The sequence below is a fragment of the Anopheles coluzzii genome, chromosome 2 (assembly GCF_943734685.1).
Source record: "Anopheles coluzzii chromosome 2, AcolN3, whole genome shotgun sequence".
NCBI lineage: Eukaryota > Metazoa > Arthropoda > Insecta > Diptera > Culicidae > Anopheles > Anopheles coluzzii.
The window spans coordinates 122,119,516-122,140,950 of NC_064670.1; the positions used below are offsets into that span (position 1 = coordinate 122,119,516).

At 48.0% G+C, this 21,435-nt stretch overlaps 1 protein-coding gene across 1 annotated transcript in view; it reads left to right on the forward strand.

Moving 5' to 3' along the window:
- LOC120947847 (ecdysone-induced protein 74EF-like) overlaps window positions 1–20,502 on the forward strand; it is a 215,061-nt gene extending 194,559 nt beyond the window's left edge. The window contains 3 exon segments of the mRNA XM_049605120.1: window positions 2,823–3,344; window positions 16,402–17,190; window positions 17,193–20,502. Of these exon segments, the coding sequence (XP_049461077.1) occupies window positions 2,823–3,344; window positions 16,402–17,190; window positions 17,193–17,284 (1,403 nt within the window). The 3' untranslated portion in view covers window positions 17,285–20,502.
- The last annotated feature ends 933 nt before the right edge of the window (window positions 20,503–21,435 follow it).

The following is a 21,435-nucleotide window of genomic DNA, read 5'->3' on the forward strand; positions in this document are numbered from 1 at the left end:
GTACACAGACACACACACGCGCGCGCGTAAGGACACATTGTTTTGTCGCACCGGTGTATGGTAAATTGCCACCGCGCGCGGGTCCAGAATAACGCGAGCCGGGCCCGATACGTTTTGATGAAGTCGAGAGGAAATACCTGAACGAACCAAAAAGGAAGCGAATCTGCCCGGAGGATTATCCTTCGACCATTTCCCTCTTTTGGGTGTCTTGTTTTACCTTCCTCCTTTGCTCCTGATGGTCTTCGCGCTGTTCCGGGTTCCTGGTGTGGATCGAAAGTGAACAAGCGCAAACCGGAAGTTGTTTATTGAGGTCGGCTTTGGCGTTGCTGATGCGTGGCGCACAATTGCTTCCACCAATTAATATGGGCGAGTTTTGTGCTCTTTTATGCGTTTCACCCTTTCCTCTGGTTTGTGCTGTGGCCTGTGCAGTTACGGGCAGATTCAAGGCAGATATCCTTGAGATACTTTGTTGAGTATGAGTAAATTAATACATTCTGCTGAGGAGAATTAATTTGAACGAAAATCGGCTCGCTCGTGTTACAATGTTTCAAGCGATTTTTTTTCCTTCTTTCAATTTACTACTTTTTCAAATTTTACATTCCATCTCATGCAAATATTGGCACCCCTTTTGAAGCACACTTTTATCTTTCCAATTTTTACACTAATTTTTTGCTAAATTTTTGTCGCATTTCCTTTTTCAAAAAAATTAAACTTGATTGGCCGTTTTCACCTCACCACAAACTAAAACCACCTCTTCCACATTGTGCAGTTTGTCCCACTGCTCCGTTTCCGTACGGCACGCCCTTCGAGCTGGACGACGATGGTTTCCTGGAGAACATTTTCCATCTGCGGTCGATGGAGAAATTGAAAAGCTCCCACCATCAAGCGTTCCTCAAACTCGCAAGTACGTACCCCCTTAAAACCTTCCGAAGAATTGTGGAAAGCAAAATTTTCTGTTCTGTTTTTCTTCTTCTTTTGATTTTTAATGCTTTATTATTCCAAGGACCACGGGAATATACAGTTCGTTTCGCCGATTGATTATTATTGAAGTGAATGTTTATGATTTGCTGCGTTCTGCTTTAAATTATGATTTATGCGTTTTTGCTGTGAAAGGGTTTGCCCGCAACCGTTCTGTTTCCCACGCGCGCTTTTTTTTTCTCTCTCGAACGATCGAACGGTTGACAAAACTGTAAACTCATACCACTTTCAAGCGGGGGGTTTGAAGCAAAGAAAGCATGGCAAGGAAAAATGATAATTAATCAACGTTGCTTCCCGTATCTCATTTTTCTGGAACACAGAAAAATCCCTGCCAAAATCACGGATCCCCCGCAAAACTGTGGTAACTGTGCGTGCACAAGAAAAACAGTCAAATCATCCGGAATTCGCATACCACCGGCTGGCTGTGTGCCTCCGTCAATGTGGGCAATTATGTTCACCTCAGTGCATGTGCTATGTTATTCTTGGGAGCATTTTTTCATGCGGGGTAACTCCGGAGCCTGTTCCTGGGAAGTAGAGCTAGCTGTCGCGCAAAACAAACACTGTCCCTATTTGCCAATCATACGTCCTACGAGCTTTGTCTAAATGTCTACTGCATTTTCAATTCTTCTGATTATAATTTCTCAATGCCACAAGGGGTTTTTGTAGGTTGAATGATACCAGTGATCCCTTTCCACGATTTAGCAACTGTTGCAAGAACAACATATCGTTTGAATGGAGAAGGAGAGAGAGAGTAAAAACCCACACAGCTTCTTGAATTGAATCAAGTACCCTCGATCCTCGATCTGGCCGACCTTTTTCTTCCATTCCAGTGGCCAGAAATTCACGACCATAAAAAGAAGGGTAGGCCCAACACAACGAAGATCGCTTTTATTCGGCCCTAACCCCGGCTCCTGATCCTTGTGGGAGCGCTGCTGCCGTTGCTTTGCCACTTTCCCACATCGAGGCAGCTACCCAATTTCGGTGCCAATTGTTCCGAACCGGGACGGATGACGATCGAAATTGGCACCCTCACCCTCATTCGCCTACACCTTTGATTGCCCCTGTTTTTTTGCTATAAAATTGATATCTTCTCACCTGTACCGATCCGTTTTGCTCAAAACCCAAAAAAACAACAACTCCCGAAAAAAAGAATAAGAGACCTTCGGGGCTTTGCTTTGCTTGCTGCGTTCCTAAGCAGGACCCCTTTTCTTTGGTTTTTTTGCGTGTCTCTGGATTAGCAGCGGCACAGTCGCGACGGTGTAATGGTTTCTCCTTGGTTTTGGGCAAAACGTTGTACGCAGCGCAGTGGGAAGTCGTTGCGAACGTACCCCGCGTACCGACCGTGCCCATTGGAGGGGGCTTGATGCGAACCAGGATTAAAGCCGAAAGCATAAACCCCTAGGCCTGATTGGAGTGAGATTGGTGGCCGAACAATGGCCGATTGCAACTAGAAATCCGCTTGCGCACAGTGCAGGAAGTGCTCCCATGCTGTGCATCCGCCTCAACGCAGGCTCGCGATTAAGACGCTCGCGCGAACTGAAGCGCAATAAATACCGTCGTTAAGTACACACAAAAACACCCAGAATGGGAGAGTTTAGAGAGTTAGAAGGATTCGGAGTTGTTTCTTTTGTTCCATTTGCCAAACACCCTTTTTATGTGCGACTGTTCTAATGACATCAAAAAGAAAAAAAACCCGTATCATTTAGAGCTCGCGCTGTAATCACACATGCCAATCGTCAGCTGGCGTTGCTGGAAAAGAATTTAATGTTTTCGTTTTCCCCTTTTCTATATCTTCCCGATGCTCCCGCTGTCTGCCTTCTTCAACCAACTGCAACAAACTGAAGGTTCGCTACCTCCGAGTCCCGCCGACAGTGGAGTGTCCGATGTGGACAGCTCCAGCAGCGGAGGCCAGCCGGCCTGCAGTGACGAGCTGAAGGCTCGCCTTGGCATTCCGACCAGCAGTACCGGACCGGTTAGCAATCAGCCCGGCCAACCTTCGCATCCCCATCAGCAGCAGCAGCAACACCAGCAACAGCAGGCCTCCCAGCAACAGCAGCAGCAGCATCACCAGCAACATCACCAGCAACAACCACCGCCCCAGCATCAGCACCCGCAGCAGAGTCAATCGCTCTCGGTGCATCCGAATGGCGGGACCGTCGGTTCACCGAACGGTAGCAGCGCCACTTCCCTCTCCTCCTCGTCCGCTCTCTCGCAGGTGGCCGCGGCGGCCGTTGCTGCAGCCGCCACCCAGCAGCACCTTCAGCAGCAGGCCGCCCACCTGCAGTCGGGGCCGTTCCTGAGGCCCAACTTTTACCATCACAGCTCGCCACCGCTGCGCAACATCTGGAACCAGCGGAGTGTACCACGTGAGTACCTGCCACATGCTTCCTTATAATCTATACTACCTCCCCAACAAAAACCCCGCAAAGATTGTTTAATGTCATCTACCATCACAACCTAGCACAATCTTCCTTCTACGCGTACTTTCCACTATTACAACATCCAGCAGCATCGCAAATACGAATTGTGCTACCATCCAGTGAAGCGTCCCCACACGGACGGGCCGACCTCTTTTCTTATCTTTTGCCAAGGTGCCACGGCGAGATTACGCCACCGGTGCATTGATGCTCTTCCACTCTAATTGTTCCCTGTTTGCTTTTCGGTCGCTTCTTCTTCTTCGCCTTCCTTCTTGGTCCTTTACCATTACATCAAAATCTGCTCGCCTTTAAACGCCCCACCCCAGTATGGTTGATGTGCCAAGTGCGAGCTTCCCGATGGTTCTCAGATGCTGAACGTACGCTACCCTAGTCTTTGACCCCGAGCGAACCTGCTGGCCTGCTCCAGAGCGTGTAGTACGATTTCGGTCCGGTTATCACACCGTGCCGTGCTTGCGCTTTTTGGGCTGCAACCGTGCATGCACCGTGCATCGAAAGTGGTTTGCTAGCGATAACGCTGCCCAGGGAAGAGCGCGCGAGAACAACAGTACCACCCGATAAGCGGGCACCCGTGGGCCATATCTTGCTCTTGTTTCGCCTCTTTTTTTTTTCTGCTACCTTCATTAGTTGACGTGTGTTTGTGTGTTTTTGTATTGTTTGTTTTGTGCAACACACGCTACAAAACGTTTACAATTGAAGCCGACATTGGGTGGACGTGGACGTGGGAGGATAGGAGGGGGGGGAAGCAGTTTTATCAGTTATATTGTACTTTAAAATACTTCCTGATTGAAGACGCCACACATAGTACGCGCCTGATACCTACTATTCCGTACTTTGGTGCGGTGCGATGGTTCCGTATTGCGGTACAATTTATGTTACCCCCTTAAGGTGCTATTTTTGGGGGGACAGTTCTGCACTGATTGTCGCACGATTTACGGGCCTGTATACGCAATTATACAACCGCGAAGAGATAATGCTTTATATACGCTTAGATCATGCACTTACGGACGGTGATCGGATAGCGTAATTGGTAAGTGCATGACGCAACGATTGGCGGCATCTCACAGCACAGCTGAGAGCAAAATCTCATCTGGAGCGGCGAAAGACGACTGCTGCTGCTCTCCATTTATAAGTATGGAATTGATTTTCCAATTCTACATCAAAGCTATTGGCGTACATGGTAGTTACCCCGAATAACACACCCAGCAACTAGGAAAAGGTGTACGGCCTTCTTCGTACCACATATAAACCGAAGCAACGTGCAAGGTAATGAAACACGAGCAAAAAAAAGAACACCACATCCAATTGCGGAAGAAAAATTCGCAACATTCTTATCGAACCAACGAGCTCTCCACGGCCCAAGTCTCAAGCGAGAGAGAGAGAGAGAGAGAGCGACCGCGAACGAATACGCGTCTCCAAATTTGCGTTTCAAGGACGTCGCAAAGGCGTCGTCACTGGGCCCCCATCCGACCGACCGGGCGCGTGGGGCCCTTGGGGTAAGTGAGAGAGCGAGAGAGAGAAGAGCGTGTGCGACGTCTGGTCTGGTCTTGTTGCCGCACTTGGACTGGACTTGGGGGGTGGGGAATGAGCGTACAGAAATTTTGGACACCACCAGCACACACTAAAGCAGGAAGAAATTCACCCCGCAAAGTGGCTTACCAGTGGGGAGAAGCCGAGAAGCGAAGAAGAATCACCGCGCACAGAGAGCCGACCCGCGCGACCGTCTGGATAAACATTTACATTTCCAATGAAACATTCCTTGCTTTGGCGTTTTTTTTTTTGGGGATTGCGGTAAGCATGCAATTTGCTGCTGCTGCTGTGTCTGCGCGTGTATGCGTCTTCATTTCCTCATACCAGAACTTCGCGCACTTTATTCTATCTCGTTTTGGGAAGTGGAGCAAACAAGAAAATTATCAAGCTCGATGGAATGTTTCCCCTCAACCCTTCCTCTTTTTCTTCTTCTTCTTGGGGAGTGCATACACACAGTGCACTTTGCACACTGAATTCGGCTATTTCTGCCAACCGAGCGACGGATACAAAATTACTAAAATTATCAGCGCCAGCTGTGACGGTCCCCAAGACAAGCCAAACGTTACACAGCAAAGTGACAGGTATGTCACTGCAAATTTCGCCTTGCCTGACCTGACTGATTGGGCTAACGAACTGCGGGAACGGAAATGCGTTTCAACGGGTTTTGTTTGCAAAACCGCCAAACTCACACAGGATGTGTGCGTCCCACCCAAAACAAAACCCCTACGACGCTCGAGTCATCTGCTCGATAATAGATCGGAGACCAGATTCGTTGGCCATAATGTGCGAAAAGGAAAAATGCTGCTGCACTCGACTCACAGGAAGCACGCTGGCAAAAGACGCAGACATGCCGATCATTTCAGTGTCCTCTGCTATATTTAGCAGACGTCTGACAAACTCGCCCCCGAAAAAACGCATTTGAAAGGCGCAGCACATGCACAACAAGGCATTATTTTGTTTCCGACCGCCTGTCTCCGTACACTGTTACATGCCCGAATATCGTTACCGAACCTGCTGTCGGGGGAGGTTCAAAACGGCAAGATATTTTAAAACCCATCACCAACCCCCGTCAACTCTTTCCTTTCTGTGATGCTGTGTGTCGCGGGATCAGCACAAATATTGCATTTGCAGGGTGGTACTATAAAAAAGAGAACCAATCCCAACTGCGCCGGAAACGTAGCGCTGACCGGTCATTGAACCATCGCAGTAAGCGTAAGACGGGGAAGGTATTTGGACGTCGCGTAAACAAAGCATTAATCATCTTGCCGTGCCGTCATTCTCGCGCTGTCTTTGCATGCATTTTAATATGCATCCGAAGCGAGCGGGCGAATAGGCGGGGTTCCGAGTCGTTGACAAGACACTCAACCAACCAAAAAGAAAAGAAAAAACGCCCGCTCCAAAAGTCACTACTTTCACAAAAATATAATTAAGCAAATGCTTACGATTCCTCCTACGCCTACACGGGAAGAGATCGTAAACGTTTGTCACCTGCGATTGCAACCGAAAGGCCAAACAAATGCGCGTGGCAATTATAATCATCATTCGTACGAAGCGCCATCCAAAGTCGTAGTCACATCATTTTCGCAATTTTACCGGAGTAGGAGACACATCTGTAGCTGTAGCCCCCGAAATGTGGCAAAGAAAACCAAGCAAAATTGCCAACCTTTGCTCCCGATGAAAACGAATCACTGGAAGACAGAATGGTGATGGCTGTCCACATTTTATTGTCACCTCTGTGTGTGTGTGTGTGTGTGTGTGTGTGTAACTGTCACCTCGGTCCAGGAAGACACACCCGGGAACGAAGGAACATCATTTCAGGAAGACTATTAGGCAAACATCACCAAACAATTAGCGACGCTGCTGGTGTCGTTCGAGGACGTTTAACATCAGTCGTGTTGAGATATCATTCCTGTAGAGGTTTTTTTTTTGCACTTCTCCATCAAACACACACATACTGACGCACGATAATTTGCACGTCACGTCCATTAATGCATCCTTCTGTTCGCGCAGTAGTTGCATGGGCGCGAGCGTACGTCAGGCCACACGCGGCAAGCTAAATTTATTATCAACAAATTTGCTCTGCAACTTCCGCATTGGTTTGCGATGCCCCGAAGCGCCCGTGTTGCCGTGTGGTTGTGTGTATCTGCGGCCGTAGCGTGTATGAGTACTCAGAACTGAGCGACTGGGGGATGAAACCACCCTCCAACCAAAAAGGGGGTGGTCGCGCGAACGAGCAGACGAAATCGCGGAAACGCGTTCATCTGCTTTGCGTTCTCTTACTTTTTCCCCGTTCCTTCTCTTACTTTCGGGCGTGATAACGCCAAACAGTAACCGCAGCTCCGCATCGTGCATCCACAGCCATACTGGATGTCTGTGTGTGTGTGTGAATGTGGCCAAAACGGCATTGGGGGGTTCCTTTCTACGCTTGCCAATTGCGATAAGAATGCGTTTCAGTTTTTTTATTTGGTCGTTTTCGTGTTCGCAATTTGCTTTTCGACGAGCACACGACCTAAAGGGGGAGTCGCCCCTTGGGAATGGGGAGCCGGGTTTGAAGAGCGAAACCCCACACGACACACGACGAGCAGGAGGAAGAAGACATCGGTTGCTCTTGGCCGCAGCCGAGCGAGGTGCATACGTGACGAACCCGAAAACCGCATGCAGCGGTAAGATGATAGGCATTGGGCGGGTGCTCGGGTGGCTGGGGGCACACCATGTTACTAGGCGGGAAGGGCAAGCAGCCCAGTACCAGTCTATACCAGTGTGTAGCGATAAGTTGCAGTCAAAGTGGAGCGGAGGGGTGTAGACTGTATTTGGAGTGTGACACAATCGTGAGATTGAGATTTAAATTTGCAAAAGTTCTGTCCGAAACGCTTCGTTGAAGGTGGCTGCATTTGCTTCAATCAAAATTGCACTAGATGGCGCTAATCAGAGCTGTCAATTGATAGTAGACCTCTTTTTTGGAATTAAAGGAAATTCTATCCATCAACTACTTCCTCACGCAACTTGCTTTGAAATTGAATACTATTGCCTCGACTAATTACATCCGACGTCATCAAGCCGTTCACCAACTAAAGCAAACTAAATACTCCTGCGGCTACTAGGATCTGCTCAATGAAATTCAATCTTCAAGTGAAGCGTCACTATGGCACTAAGGCCCCTTCAAAGACTGTAACTCCTCAACCAAACGCAAAACGCAAAGCAAAGGCCTACTTTCTCCCTTATTTTTTGCAGTAGAACCTCCGCTGCACACTACCGGAAGAACTCCGCGTTCTCTCCAACAGAACAAAAAAACCACCACCTCCACCAACGGAGACGTGCCTTCGTGCTTCATTATCGCTTCCTCCTCCCCCCTCCAAGCGGACCACCCGGGGGGGAGGGTTTCTTGCCCGATGCATTACCTCAGCGAATAACTCACGTAAAGCCCAGCCCTTATGCAGCGAACCCCCAGCGACTGGCCGGTCGCCGCTTACCAAGATGGGTTTCACCGACAATCCGACACACACACACACACACTTCCGCTTGGATTTGCAACAAAACCCCCCCTCGCCACCATAAGAGCTGGCGTATAATGGCGCCGTCACGGTACCGTTTTTGGTTTGGGGCCGTTGTTGTGTTTGCTACGTCCGCGCGTTCCGTTTTCGTTGTTGCGACTTGCTGAAGGTCAGTTCTTGGGCTTCTATGGCACACCGCTGATGCAAAGCCAGTGCAGTGTGGCTCGCTGTCCCCACGCCTCTCACCCGCTGCCCTCTGTGTGTGTGGTTATGCAAACGAAGACATCCGCGAGCGACGCACGAAAGGAAAAACAAAACACCGCGGCTTTTCCCTTTTTCGGGCTGGCTTGGTTGTTTTGCTTCGCTGCAGCAGGCGTGTGTGCTCCATTACAAATTCGTTCTATGTTTAAGCTTCTTGGGCGGCGTGGGGTGGAGTTGGAGTGTCCACCACCATGACACTAGCACAAACAACACGCTTTTCCGAGAGAGAGAGAGAGAGACACACAGTGGAGGAAAAAAAACTGCAATATCCTGTAATAAGTTATGGTAAGGCAGCACAGAGCGCACCAACTTCCATCATACACCACCATATGCACGTGCTGCACCTTGCCCCCGAAGGCCACACACCCGGACAGGGGTGAAACTGAGGCCCTTTTGCTTTAAGGTCGGGCGCCGCGTATCGAATCGGTTCGAAAGTTTTGCAAACCCTTCTTGTGGCGTGCAACTGGATTGGAATTTGCAAAACCGGAAGTAACACCATTGCCTTTCAGACCAAGGAAATGCCTTTCAGACGCGCTCACCGCAGGTACGTGCGAAGAATCGTCAATCTCGACATGGGTAAAACCTGCCCGTGTGGTCGTGATTCATCGTGGTGCGTTCGGTGTCTGAAGAGACCTCTTCTCTAATAGCCCCTTTTCCCATTTCGATTCCGACATTCCAGCCCGCGTTCTGTCGCTCTACTTATGAAACAGCCGCTTAGCGAACCAGAGCTGCGGATGTTCTCCAACGTCTCGCGCTTTGGTAATGGTTCTTTAAGGGGGGGTGGGGGTGTTGCTGACGCAACGGCAACACCGCCCTGCACGAGACTCATGGGTCGTGTGGAAGGTGTTTAGCCAATTCCTTCCTTCCGGCTATTTGCAACGCTAGTTGCCGTTGGCAGCCCTTGAAGTTTGCCTGAAGCCTTACGAAAGCCGAGCAACGAATCGATGTTGGAAGCACCACTCCAGTGTGTGTGTGTGTGTGTGTGTGTGTGCAACACTTGTTTGTGTAAATGCACCACCAACCCCTTTATATACCTCTGAGGGGGACATGGGACTGCACATTCCACCACTTTAAATGCCCATAAATAACTGGAGGACATCCATCTTTGCATTGCGCGCAAGGTCGTGGAGGATGCGTTCGATATGATCAGTGTTCGTGCTTCCGATCAGCTCACACCAATGCTAATCACTTTCACACCTCGGAAGTGGGTCTATTTCCTGCTGGAGAGCCTATCACTAGAAGAATGCAAACACACAAAAAGAGGGATAATTTATTCTTCACGCATCCCTTCCAGAAAGGCACTACCTGTTTCCATAGGGACGAACGGGCGCAGTCTGTATCGTGCTGGTCCCATCTCAGACTGGGCTGGGTATCGTTGCCGACCAACTTCCGTTTCAGCATTAGCATCTTGCATCTGTCTCCGCATCAATTTGAACGACTTTTTTGTTCTTCAACCTACTGGCGCGCCGCAAGTGCCGTTTTGGTTGCGAATTTAACTTCGACGATGCGCAAGCAACCGCCGCAACATGATACCTTTTTGTTGCGCTTTGCGCGCGGAGTGTCGGGAGCTGGGTGGCAACTGCATCGGTGATTAATTTCGCTTTTCGTCCAAACACAAACACACTGCGTATGGAAGTCATAAAGCGACTCCCCGGACTGCGTCTTACCCGTTTCGTGCCGTTAGCCGTATCACGCACCTCGCGATCATTGACCTTTTTTTGTATGTGTGTGTGTGTTGTGCGAAACAGATCCTACACGCTGGGGCGCGAACGACGCCGCCGCGTACGCCAAGACGCACCGCACCGAAATTGAGTCAAATTAAGCAATCAAACAAAACCTCCGTAAAAGCGTGGTAAGCGACGAACGGTTTTAGTGATGGAAGAAGAATCAACTCCTCTGTGTGTGTGTGTGTGTGTTGACGGTACGGTACGCCGGTACGAAGATCACATTTCTCCGACCATCCAGAGGCAGATGCGTACTGTCTGGGTGGTGGCTGGGTGGTGGTAGCTGGGAATCCAGATAAAATTAACCAGGCTCTGTAAATACCAGAACCTCTCCGGTACGGCACGACCCGCTCAATCGAAGTCTTTATTTCGGAGGAAAACTGGTGGAATTTATTTTTATGCGTTTCCTGTCCGCCATTTTTTTTTTGTTTAGCTGCGCCTTGCGCTGCTCGTTCGCATTTTTTCGCTCCGCCGCTAATTGATTCGATCGTGGCACCAACACTGCTTGCTCCACTTCATCTTCCATGCTCATCATCAGCATCGAGCATCATCATCGTCGTTCGGGCACGGGACAATGTTGGCCCCAAAACACGGTGACATACACCCAGAGACTGCCTGCGGAGCGGGAAGATTTGTGGCGAATAGCTGAATTCGCCGCTTTTTTACGAGCTGTTAAAGTATCTTCCGCACGTCCGGACATACATATTCCGGGCAGGGTGTGTGTGTGTGTGCGACTGTTAAATTCGGTGTCACCAATTAATTTCCTTCCATTTCCTAACAAGCCTTGTCGTAACCGATTACTCGCTCGGACCCTCGCTCGCGAGAGTGATTTTATAGCGGCCTCGGAGTGTCTTAGTTACCCAGACACACACAGCCACACAAGCAGCGTGAAATAGACCTCATCATCACTTCCTCCCAAAAAAAAAAGCAGCAAAACAACCCCCGCCCACTTAAACATTATTAAACACTTCCGGCGTGTACCTTCCAGAAACATCATTCCACTGGAACAATTCTAACGTCCCGATTTGGTTTGTGGGTAAAACTTGGAGTTCCTTATGGCACCGAAGGCCCCTTCTACTGCCCTGCTCTGTCACGTTCACTCAACAATTGGTGAAATAAAATCGACCATTAATCGACTCCATGTCTGGGGCGGAAGAGGCGACCCCCTAATCGTAACCGAAAGACGGTATGTGTGTGCGTCCCGACGTGCCAGCCCTCCAGCTCCAAACGGCCGCACAAGAATTGGAGGAAACGAACGTGTCTCCAGCGATTGCACTTTCGTGAAATTGCGCATGCAAATCGCAGTCAAATCGCATTCACACGGAAACACACTCCAGACACACCAGGTAACTTCCTGAACTTTTTTTGCTGTTGTTGCTGTTACTGCCCGACATGCCCAACGGCAATTAGTTTTTCGTCTGCTTCCGTCTGCTGTACTCCAGACACTGGACCACGGTACCAAACGTCGGACAGGTTCTTTTTATTTTTTTGGGGGAGTGGTGGTGCCCTCTTCTGTTCTGCTGTGTCTTCTGCTGATGATCTTGATTTTGTCTGCTCCTGCGTTTTGTTTTTTTTTTTTTTGTTCCTGTCTGGTCTGTTTCGTCAGCTGCACATCCGTTTCTTTTGGAGCAGTGTCGGGATGCACCGCAAGTCTGTGTGCGTTTAATTCTCGCTTTGCTCCAGACAGATATGGGGTGCTCTCTTGAGCAGGTTAAATAACACACATGTTGTTGTTGTGCACTGTGCACAGACAAACCACCAGAATTCGTACATTAAATCGTTGATTGAATAGGTAGCGCATCAACAGGGAGCACCGCTTATCCCACAAAGCCCTTTGCAGATCCTGGTAGAATGGCCATCATTACACCATCAGAAGTTCTCTTCCGTTCGCCAAAAGCCTCATTATCGCCTTCGTTCAGCCCACAAACGGAGGGAAGCCTTTTCGGTTGTTGGCTCGCTTGTTGGCTCGCTTGTCCGATCTCTAATTTGATTAGATAACCTCTCCACGACGGCACCTCCGGCAAGATGAGAGCTTCCGCCCTTAATACCGCACATCTCGCAAATCAAGCCGTTGTAATTCCCTGTTCTGGAGTCTCTTTTTTACGCGGAATTGAATCGCACCAACGAAAAGCTTGGCGTGAAGCGGGTGTCAGTGGCGCAATACGCAACCGGACGTGTTTGCACAATCTGCCACCACACCACACCACCGCCAAACGAGCGCCACCCAGGTGACCTTCAGCGAATGCAACCAAAGACAATGTGTCGATGACCATCGTGGTGGAGGTGGTCGGTCGGCCGGTCGGTCCCCGGCTGCTAGCCCGGGCTGCTGCTGCTGATGATGATGTGCGTGGTGGCATGCGCACCGCGACCACCGGGTTTGTTATTTCGAGGGGAGGACGAAGGAGAGGACAGCGCAAAACGACGACGCAAGAATTAGCGCAATCAATTACTGCTCACCTCGCGCTATGTAAATAAAAAAGGGAGGTGGTGGGAAGTATGAAATAATTTAAAATAGTATAATGTAATGCAAAACATTCACCCCGAGCACTTTGCGGGCACGAAATGCTTTCAGTGTGTCAGTGGGAATGGGTTCAAATCCAACTTCCTGAAGAATGCATTTTTGTAAGCAACTTCCCCCCAAAAATCTAAAAGCACGTGAGCGCATCGTTTGACGACGGCTTGCGCCATACCGGTGTGTTTTCCCATCCTCAAGGGACTCAAGGTGACACTCACTTGCGAAAAACACACCCTCCGTGCCACTTTCCAGTGCTTTCACCCCGAAAGCAAAAGGCAGCGGGAAGCTCCTCCTTCTTCTTCCCAAGCACTCCCGTTCCCTCTCTCTCTCTCTCTCTCTCTCTCTCTCGCTATGGACTTTAAATGCTGCACGTGCTGCAGCGATGATGCAGCAGGCACACGGGATGAACCAACAGGAAAACCCAGCAAAACAAAAACGACTCCTTTTCCCAATCCAATAAGAATTTGCCGGCATTAAAAATAACCTGCCACGCCGCTCGAGTTGTCGCTAAAGGAAGTTTGTGTATTGCGCGTCGGTCGGATGGCTTCATCGGTCATTTCCTTCCGATTTGCTTCGGCTTGTGTGCATTCTTCTCCGTTTTCTCACGTTCCGGAAACTCTCGCGCCAGCTATTCTTGACTCAACCGAACGGTGCAAAGAGTGCAATTGCATCACGTCGTACATCGTTGCTTCTCGCTGGAGGAAGTCATCTACACACGAAAATAGCCCACCCATCAGCTGGTGTATAAGATTCAGGGGTTATTTTTTTTCGTTTCATTTCTTACTAAACTGTTCTACACGCCACACACTGTTATACTTGCCTGCTTGAACGTGTTCTTCGGGTGTGTGTTGCGAAAAGAGGAGAAACAATACGCGTCAGTCAGAAGAGATGCATCACAGCGCTGCGCACTCACACTCACTCATCGCGCGCCCTGTACGGCCGAACGCGTGGCAACGAGCACACAGAGCACTCGCGCGGGCTTAGAGTTGCTTCCCTCATCCTCACTGCCCCTACCCTTCCTCCTTCCCCCCTGGCTTAGAGCTGAAGATTTCACATTCAACGCAGAAACAAAACACTGCCACAAGCAGCAGCATAAGAAAACGGCAAAACCGCGCACAGTGCACCGCTGTGTGTACTGTGGCAGCATCGATGCATTTTTATGTGCATTTGCGCACCACCACCACCACCAAGGGACACTGGGGGGTATAGGGGTGGTGGCGTTGCAGGCGTTGGATTTGCAGGGTGATCGCTCTATAGAAGGTCACTTGTTAGTTAGTTTTTCTTCGCTTCTGCCCTTCGTTTCCGTCGCGTTTTTTTTTGTTTGTGTTCTTCGTTTCTACACAGAGACGTTTTGCGTCGTCGCCATCGTCTTCATCGTCATCGTTTGTACTGACGCGTTCCGCTCCCTCTAATTCACCCCTTCACACGTTTACTCGCGGGATTCGATGGCGGTCCGCCACATGCACATTCCTGTGCGGTATACCGCGTCTTCAGTGTGTGTGTTTAGAAGCGAAGTTGTTGCATTTTTTGTTTTTTTGTGTTGCCTTCTGTTCGCAACTGGCGGTAGCGCATGCAGCCTATGCAATTGGGAAAATGTTTAGAGGAGCGGAAGGTGCTCCAGTAAAAAGGGGAAAGTGGAAACTACTTTGAAAACTTCCAGCTCGTCTTATCTTTCTCGTTTCTCCTTTCCAATGCTTTTGTTTTCCACTCAAATTATAAAGCGACCAACGTGAAGGAGCTTTTGTGGAGCTTGAGGGTCGAAATCCCTTAAATACATACTCCACCAAACAGCCACAATACCAGAATACCAGAAGTATTCGATGATTCAAAGAGATTACGATAATGGCTTTTAAAAACATAATCACCCTCCGGGAGTAACGCAGCAAGAGCAGCGAGAGTGCTGTGCGCGAGAACGATTGCGAGAATCGAAGAAGCAGCGCGATGCACCCGGAATGCATCAGCGAATGCACGCGCATGGCTCGCGGAAACTTCGTTGCGAACCACAGACGAAAAGCAGGAAAGGAATGGAAGAAGCATTTTTATGGAACAACTCGAGCGAGAAGGCAACACCACCCAAAACGGGAAGAAGGGAACGACGCAAACCTGGCGGTTCAGGTGTGCGCATCATCATCATCTCCCTCGGGATGCATCTCTTGCTTGGATCTTCTCCAGCGGGAACGTTTGAAGGTCACGCGGCACTTTGCTTCCTGGTCATTGGTCCGCAGCCGTTCTAAGGCGCGTCGACTTCTTAGATCGGGAAGACTTTGTGCTCCGGAACCCGAACGGGTTATGAGCGACCGCCTGGGCGATGATGGTTTGTGTGTTTAGGAGATGCACATTGTCCGTCAATCGAGCTGCTGCCGGCCGGACGAATGAGGAGTGAAGAAGAAGCAGTTCTCTTTTTGTTGCAATTATCTCTGTTGGATTCTATCCAGAATTGCAGTTGTTACATGAAACGAGTGCTGAGCTTGCAGAGCTTGCAACATCTGAAACAAAATCTCGAACGACGCACGACAAGATAACCCCCGTTCATTATCTCCACCATCATCATCTTCGTGCTACATCTGCGACCCTCAACAGTGCATTTGTGGGTTTAGAAGCACACGAGAAGCTCTGGTTGGTGCGCGCCCTGATACAATGTATGCCTGTGGGCCACTTAATTGTTCACCCATATTTTCGTAAGTGTGGTGGTAAATATTAGAGCTCCCTGTTCGAGAAGTACCACTTGAACCACGGGGTACAACACTTCCGCCCTCGAGCCTCTCGGGGTGGACAAACATTGGGATGCCTTCACCTCTGATTCACTAGCTCTGATAGGATCTACCGGTCGATCGGTGTTTCCAACGGCTTCCGAAGTGCGATTGTATTTGTCTAGACTACAACTCTCTACTTTCTAGTAGAATGTAAGCAATAGGATTTCCCGCTACTATCACTCCCAAATACCCAGCACTTCAGACAGGCAGGTGTGCACCATTCAGAAGTTTTGGACAAAGTTAAAATTAATTAAAGCGCATTCGAAGGCTCGTCCACACTCCACCGTGCCATCGAACGATAACGCGCGAAAGCTTAGCAACCCTCCTTGTCACTAAGCCCTTAAAACCTGCCTCTTAAAAAGGAAAAAAACTGCACACTCATACACACACACACGCGCCAACAAGCCAACATGTGCATTTTTTGCGTTCAAACGAGGAAATGCTTCGTGGTGACCCGCTGACTACTGATAAGCGAGAACCCCTGCCAGGTTCGCTCAATGGGGAGCAAGACCGCCCATTACAGCTGTTTCCTCCTACTATCACCACGCACTACTGCTTAACGCTAATCAGCTCCCGCCAACCCCACTTCTAGACCCTCCAATGCTCCTCCTCTCTTCTTCCACCTCATCCTATTCAAGTTCAATGTCACTGGGGAATGACTGATTCTGCAATTACTGACCGAGCGCTTTCTCTTCCCTTCTTTTCTTCCCACAGTGTCGGACAACTATCACTACCTGCATTCGATGAACTCGCCGAACGGCTACCCATCGGCAGCGGCCGCAGCGGCTGCAGCAGCGGCCAATCACTTCGCTTCCGGTGGCGCCACCAACGGAACGGCCAGCAACGGCCCGACCGGTGCTGCTGGTGCGTTGGGACGTAGCGCTGGAACCGGCGCGAATGGACCGCTCGCAAGCAATGGTACGATGGGACAGCACGGCCACCTTGCTGCGCCACACCATGCCGGCAATCCCAACGGCCACCATCACGGTGCCCATCTGGGCCAGCAGCACGGCCTGGGACATCACGGGCACGCCGGCTCGGGGCATGTTGTTGGTGGCGGGGCAAACTCGGCCGCCGCCGCTGCCGCCGCACTGATGGCGAACGGGATCGGGCTCGGCCATCACGGGCAGCACGGACCGCACAGCGTGTCGTCCAGCTGTCCCGACGATCTGTCCTACATGCTCGAGCTGGGCTTTCAGCCGCGCAAGCTGAAGAAACCGAAGAAGCCGAAGCTGGAGATGGGCGTGAAGCGGAAGTCGCGCGAAGGTTCCACCACCTACCTGTGGGAGTTTCTGCTGAAGCTGCTGCAGGACCGCGAGTACTGCCCGCGCTTCATCAAGTGGACCAACCGGGACAAGGGCGTGTTCAAGCTGGTCGACTCGAAGGCCGTCTCGAAGCTGTGGGGCATGCACAAGAACAAGCCGGACATGAACTACGAGACGATGGGCCGGGCACTGCGCTACTACTACCAGCGCGGCATCCTGGCGAAGGTGGACGGGCAGCGGCTGGTGTACCAGTTTGTGGACGTGCCGAAGGACATCGTCGAGATCGACTGTACCGGGGCCTGAAGTCCGCGCCGGGGCCGCACCCGTTGTAGCTCGACGATGCGGCCCACGGAACGTACACCGTCCGACCGACAGGATCAGCAACAACCACCAATCCAACGCTAGTCCGCTTGCTTCCAGAAAACAGAGCGAGAGAGAGAGAGAGAGAGAGAGTGAGTGAGAGCTGCCTACTTCTGCTCCTGCTGTGTGACTTTTCCGTGCGTGCGTGGAAAATAGCCGGAACAATCGCTTGGTGCTGGTTGCTCGCCGGCCACTTCACTGACGTCTGCGAGTCTCCGTACGGCTGTACCCCCGCTCTCCCAACTGGAGTCTACCCCTTACCCCCAAACCTCCCCTCAAAGCCCTTTGTACAATTGGATCGTTTTACCACTTTGATATTTATTCGTCCTTTCTTTAAGTTTTTTTTTTGTAATTATGATTCGTTTGTTATCACTCTAGTGTTAATGTTGCCCCCCACCTCACCCACTTTCCCCACGCGTGTAGGGGAAAATGGATAGGTTCTATGTTAAACTTTTTGAACAAGAGAGGCGCGCTCAAAGGTGTACGTTCTTATACATTTTTTTTAGAATACATCCAACCGACGAATGTTTTAAATCAAATTAAAACACTCATAAAGACAATAACACACACATACACACAAAGTAAGAGAAGCTTCTGGAAAGCTCCACAGAAAGCTCAGAATTGCAACAATAACAACAACAAAACATATAAATTAGTACAATTTACAAAACAAACAGGAATGAGCCGGAAATTGTGTTGCTAACCATCATAAATCCATCCATAAGACAGCAACCATCAAACGCAATACAGAAAGATTGAAGAAATAAGAGAGTACAAAAAGAGAAGAAGAACAAGAAGAAAACACAAACACACACATAAAGCATAAGTTGTTACTGGCAATAGTGAATAGTGTTTATGGAATAGAGTTTATTCTCGTCCACGTTCCCCCGTTGAAATAGTTAAGCAAACAGCAAAAACAAACAGTCGGAAATTGGATAAAGAACACTGTCCAAAACCGCTAAAATGTACACAGAATTGTCACACACACACAACAATACGTTTGGAAATGATTTTAGTTTTTGAGCTTAACTTTTATCGCTTTTTTATGTTTTGTTTTTTTGGTTTGTTTTACGTTTTTTTTATTAAATCTCATCAAATAACCTGCGTGAGAGATATTGTTTGGTTCGTGTGCGTGTTTTGCTAGGTTCGGAAAGTTTCTCATTTGTAATTACGATTTTGTAAGATAGTTGTTCTATAAGTCGGGTTAGTGTTTTGTTTTAAGACATACAAGCAGCAAGAAAGCGAGTAGACAAGGAGCAAAGGATCCTACCATCGTTTCGCTACTAGTGTTTAAAGCTACTGTCGTGTTGGTGTACATTTTATGTTTTACAAATCATACCATTTAAGTTTGTGCTAGTAATGCTGCCCTGTTCAGCACTGTAAAAATGTAAAGAGGGAGGTTTCGGAAGACTCCGGAGTGAGTTTTGTATTTTAGTACGGCTAGGGTTTAGGTTTACACGCTCTCCCAAGCAAGCTCCGTTCACACAGCAACACCTAATTTTGTTACTTTAATTTCGATCTACTACTACAGCGACTACTACTACCGCATACTACTACTACTACTTTTAGAGTTTAGCTCAACGTTTTACCTTTACTGCAGAGTAAGAGAAGCAATCTGGAAACGGAGGAGTTTACTTAGGGCGACGCTCGGTCTCTGCAATCATTCTGCTATAGCTTTCCACTGCCTTTTCCGTGTGAATTGGACTTGCTGCCACTGCAACCGGAAGTGTCCTCTATTTTTTTAATACAAAACTCCATGATGAAGCATGAATGACGATACTCCCGGTAGAACAAGCTCCTACTCACTACGAGACCAGCGTGAAGGGTACTACTAGAAAATCGCGAGGAAAAAGAAAAGAGAGAACACAGATACGAAGATACGAACAGAAAAGGGGACCGTAGCGGAGAGTGGCGCTTGCTTGCCCGATTGGTTTCCCTTTTTGAGTTTGAAGTTTATTATTTTCAATTCGGTTGTTTACTTTATTAATGAGTCTTATGTTTTGTTTTATTCTCACTTTTACTTTCTTTTCGTTTTTGCTTTTTTTGTGTTGTGTTTAGAATCTTGATCTCATTAATTTATTCGTCTGCTTTCTTTGCCTCCGGGAAGAGTATTTGTCACATTAGCGCGTGTGTGCGTGCGTTTTTTTTAACTGTGTGTGAGTGTACATTTCAAAAGCGATGATGAAACAAACAATCAAAAATATAGGCTTCTACTTATGTGCATAGGAAAAGTTGCGTTTTGTTGTGCGTACAAAACAAGGCACCACCGTTTTATTGCCTTTTCTTTTAAAGTGAGCTAAAGCTAGAGAGCAATCCACTTTTTTTTGTTTTAATTTCCATAAAGTATCACACCATATCAGCAACAACCACTTGGGAGCCTTTTGGGTTTCTCAATGTAAAAGCAAGTTTTTGCAACCTTTTTTTGGTTGCGAATCGCAACAGACAGCAATGTTGCAAAAGGAAATCTGAACACAATTTACACCGATCAATTACCCTCCCCCCTGTGTACCGTTGTTTATAAGCGAACCCAGAAATGTTAAAATAGCTTCAATAGCGTATAGTAAAATGTTAAAACCATAAAATATAGAAAACAAACAAACACTAACAAACCACAGCCAACAAACGACAGTACGAAAAGATAGGCAAACAAAACAGAAAAAAACAAACACACAAAAATATCAAACAACGTCAGAGAGGCGATGGCGGCACTCGTACGAAAGCGACATTGATTCGACTGTGCTTATATGTGTGTGTATGTATAAGAGTGGATGCTATTTTAAAAAAAATACTGTTGCAAACCTGTTTTATAATTGAGAATTATTAAGAAACATTAGTTTAAGCGCTCCCTGATCGGAGTGCACCGGATTGTTTATAAATAGTTTGTATAAAAAAAGTTAAGAGCGTGTGAGAATAGTGTGTAATGGTTGCAAGATTACAAAGCAAGGATAAAACGGAAAAGCAAAACAAAAACACAACCGGCTAAGGAAGATAGTGAATACGTAAGAACACACAAAACAGAGAGCTAGTGAATGGTTAAGCAAAGTGCAAGAAGGAGAAGGGAAAACAAACAACTGTGCATATTTTGTTGTAAATGGCGCGGCCAACCGTGGTGTAAAATTATATAATTACTTTTTAAGATTACGCGCGTTTCTGCCGAGATGTGACGAATAAAACGCTATATAAATTATAATTTCTTCTACTTTTTGGTTTTTTTCTGTTCTTTGTTCTCGTTATATGTTGCACATGATATGTTTACAGCTTTATTTTTGCCTTGTTTTTCATCATTTAGCTCGGTATAAAGCCGTTCCGCGGACTTTTCCTCAAACCAGTTTCCGTTATTTCTGTGTGGTGTAATGCGTGAGGTATACCTTCAGGCGTAAATTGACGGAGCGAGAGGCAAGCGTATAACAGTTTCCTAATTGCTCGTCAAATAGCTTTTTCAATGTATTTTGTTTTACTATATTTTACTATTGCTGTATCATTTGGACTGTGACGAGTTTTGTCGCAAGCATTTGGAGCAGATGTAGGTAGTCTAAAATATATTTAAAAACAAAAACAATACTCAAAAACTCTTATCACCCAATCTGGATCATTAATACGCTAGCTAATACTGCTGCACTACCAGCAAACCGATCAATTTAGGTGTTTTTGTTGATTCACACTGCAACATTGAGGCGATGAAACTAAAAATCTGTTGCTACTCTAAACTACATAAAATGGCGTGAGATTAGTGTGAAGATAAAGGCGCAATGTTTGGTGTAAGCTAATCTAATGGAAAAGACTGAATTAGTAAAATGAAACTTAAAAACCCAAGACACACAAACAAATTCATGAAAAAAGTACATATTCTCTACTGGAAACTGAGAGTTTCACACTACACGGTTTGATCGAACCAGGGGATGAAAGTGTTCGAGCAGTTGGAAAACAAAAATCAGAACACACAAGAGTGTATGAAAAAGTCTGAAAACAGCATTGCTAGTGTAGCTAAGCCACAAGGTGGAAGCATTTTATGCAGAACTGCAGCAGGGAACCTTCCCTCAAAAAAACCAGGAGCTACGCATTGTCCAGAACAACCTCGTTCTCCAAAACCAACGTTGGGTTGGGGTTTTTTTTTTGCTGAAAC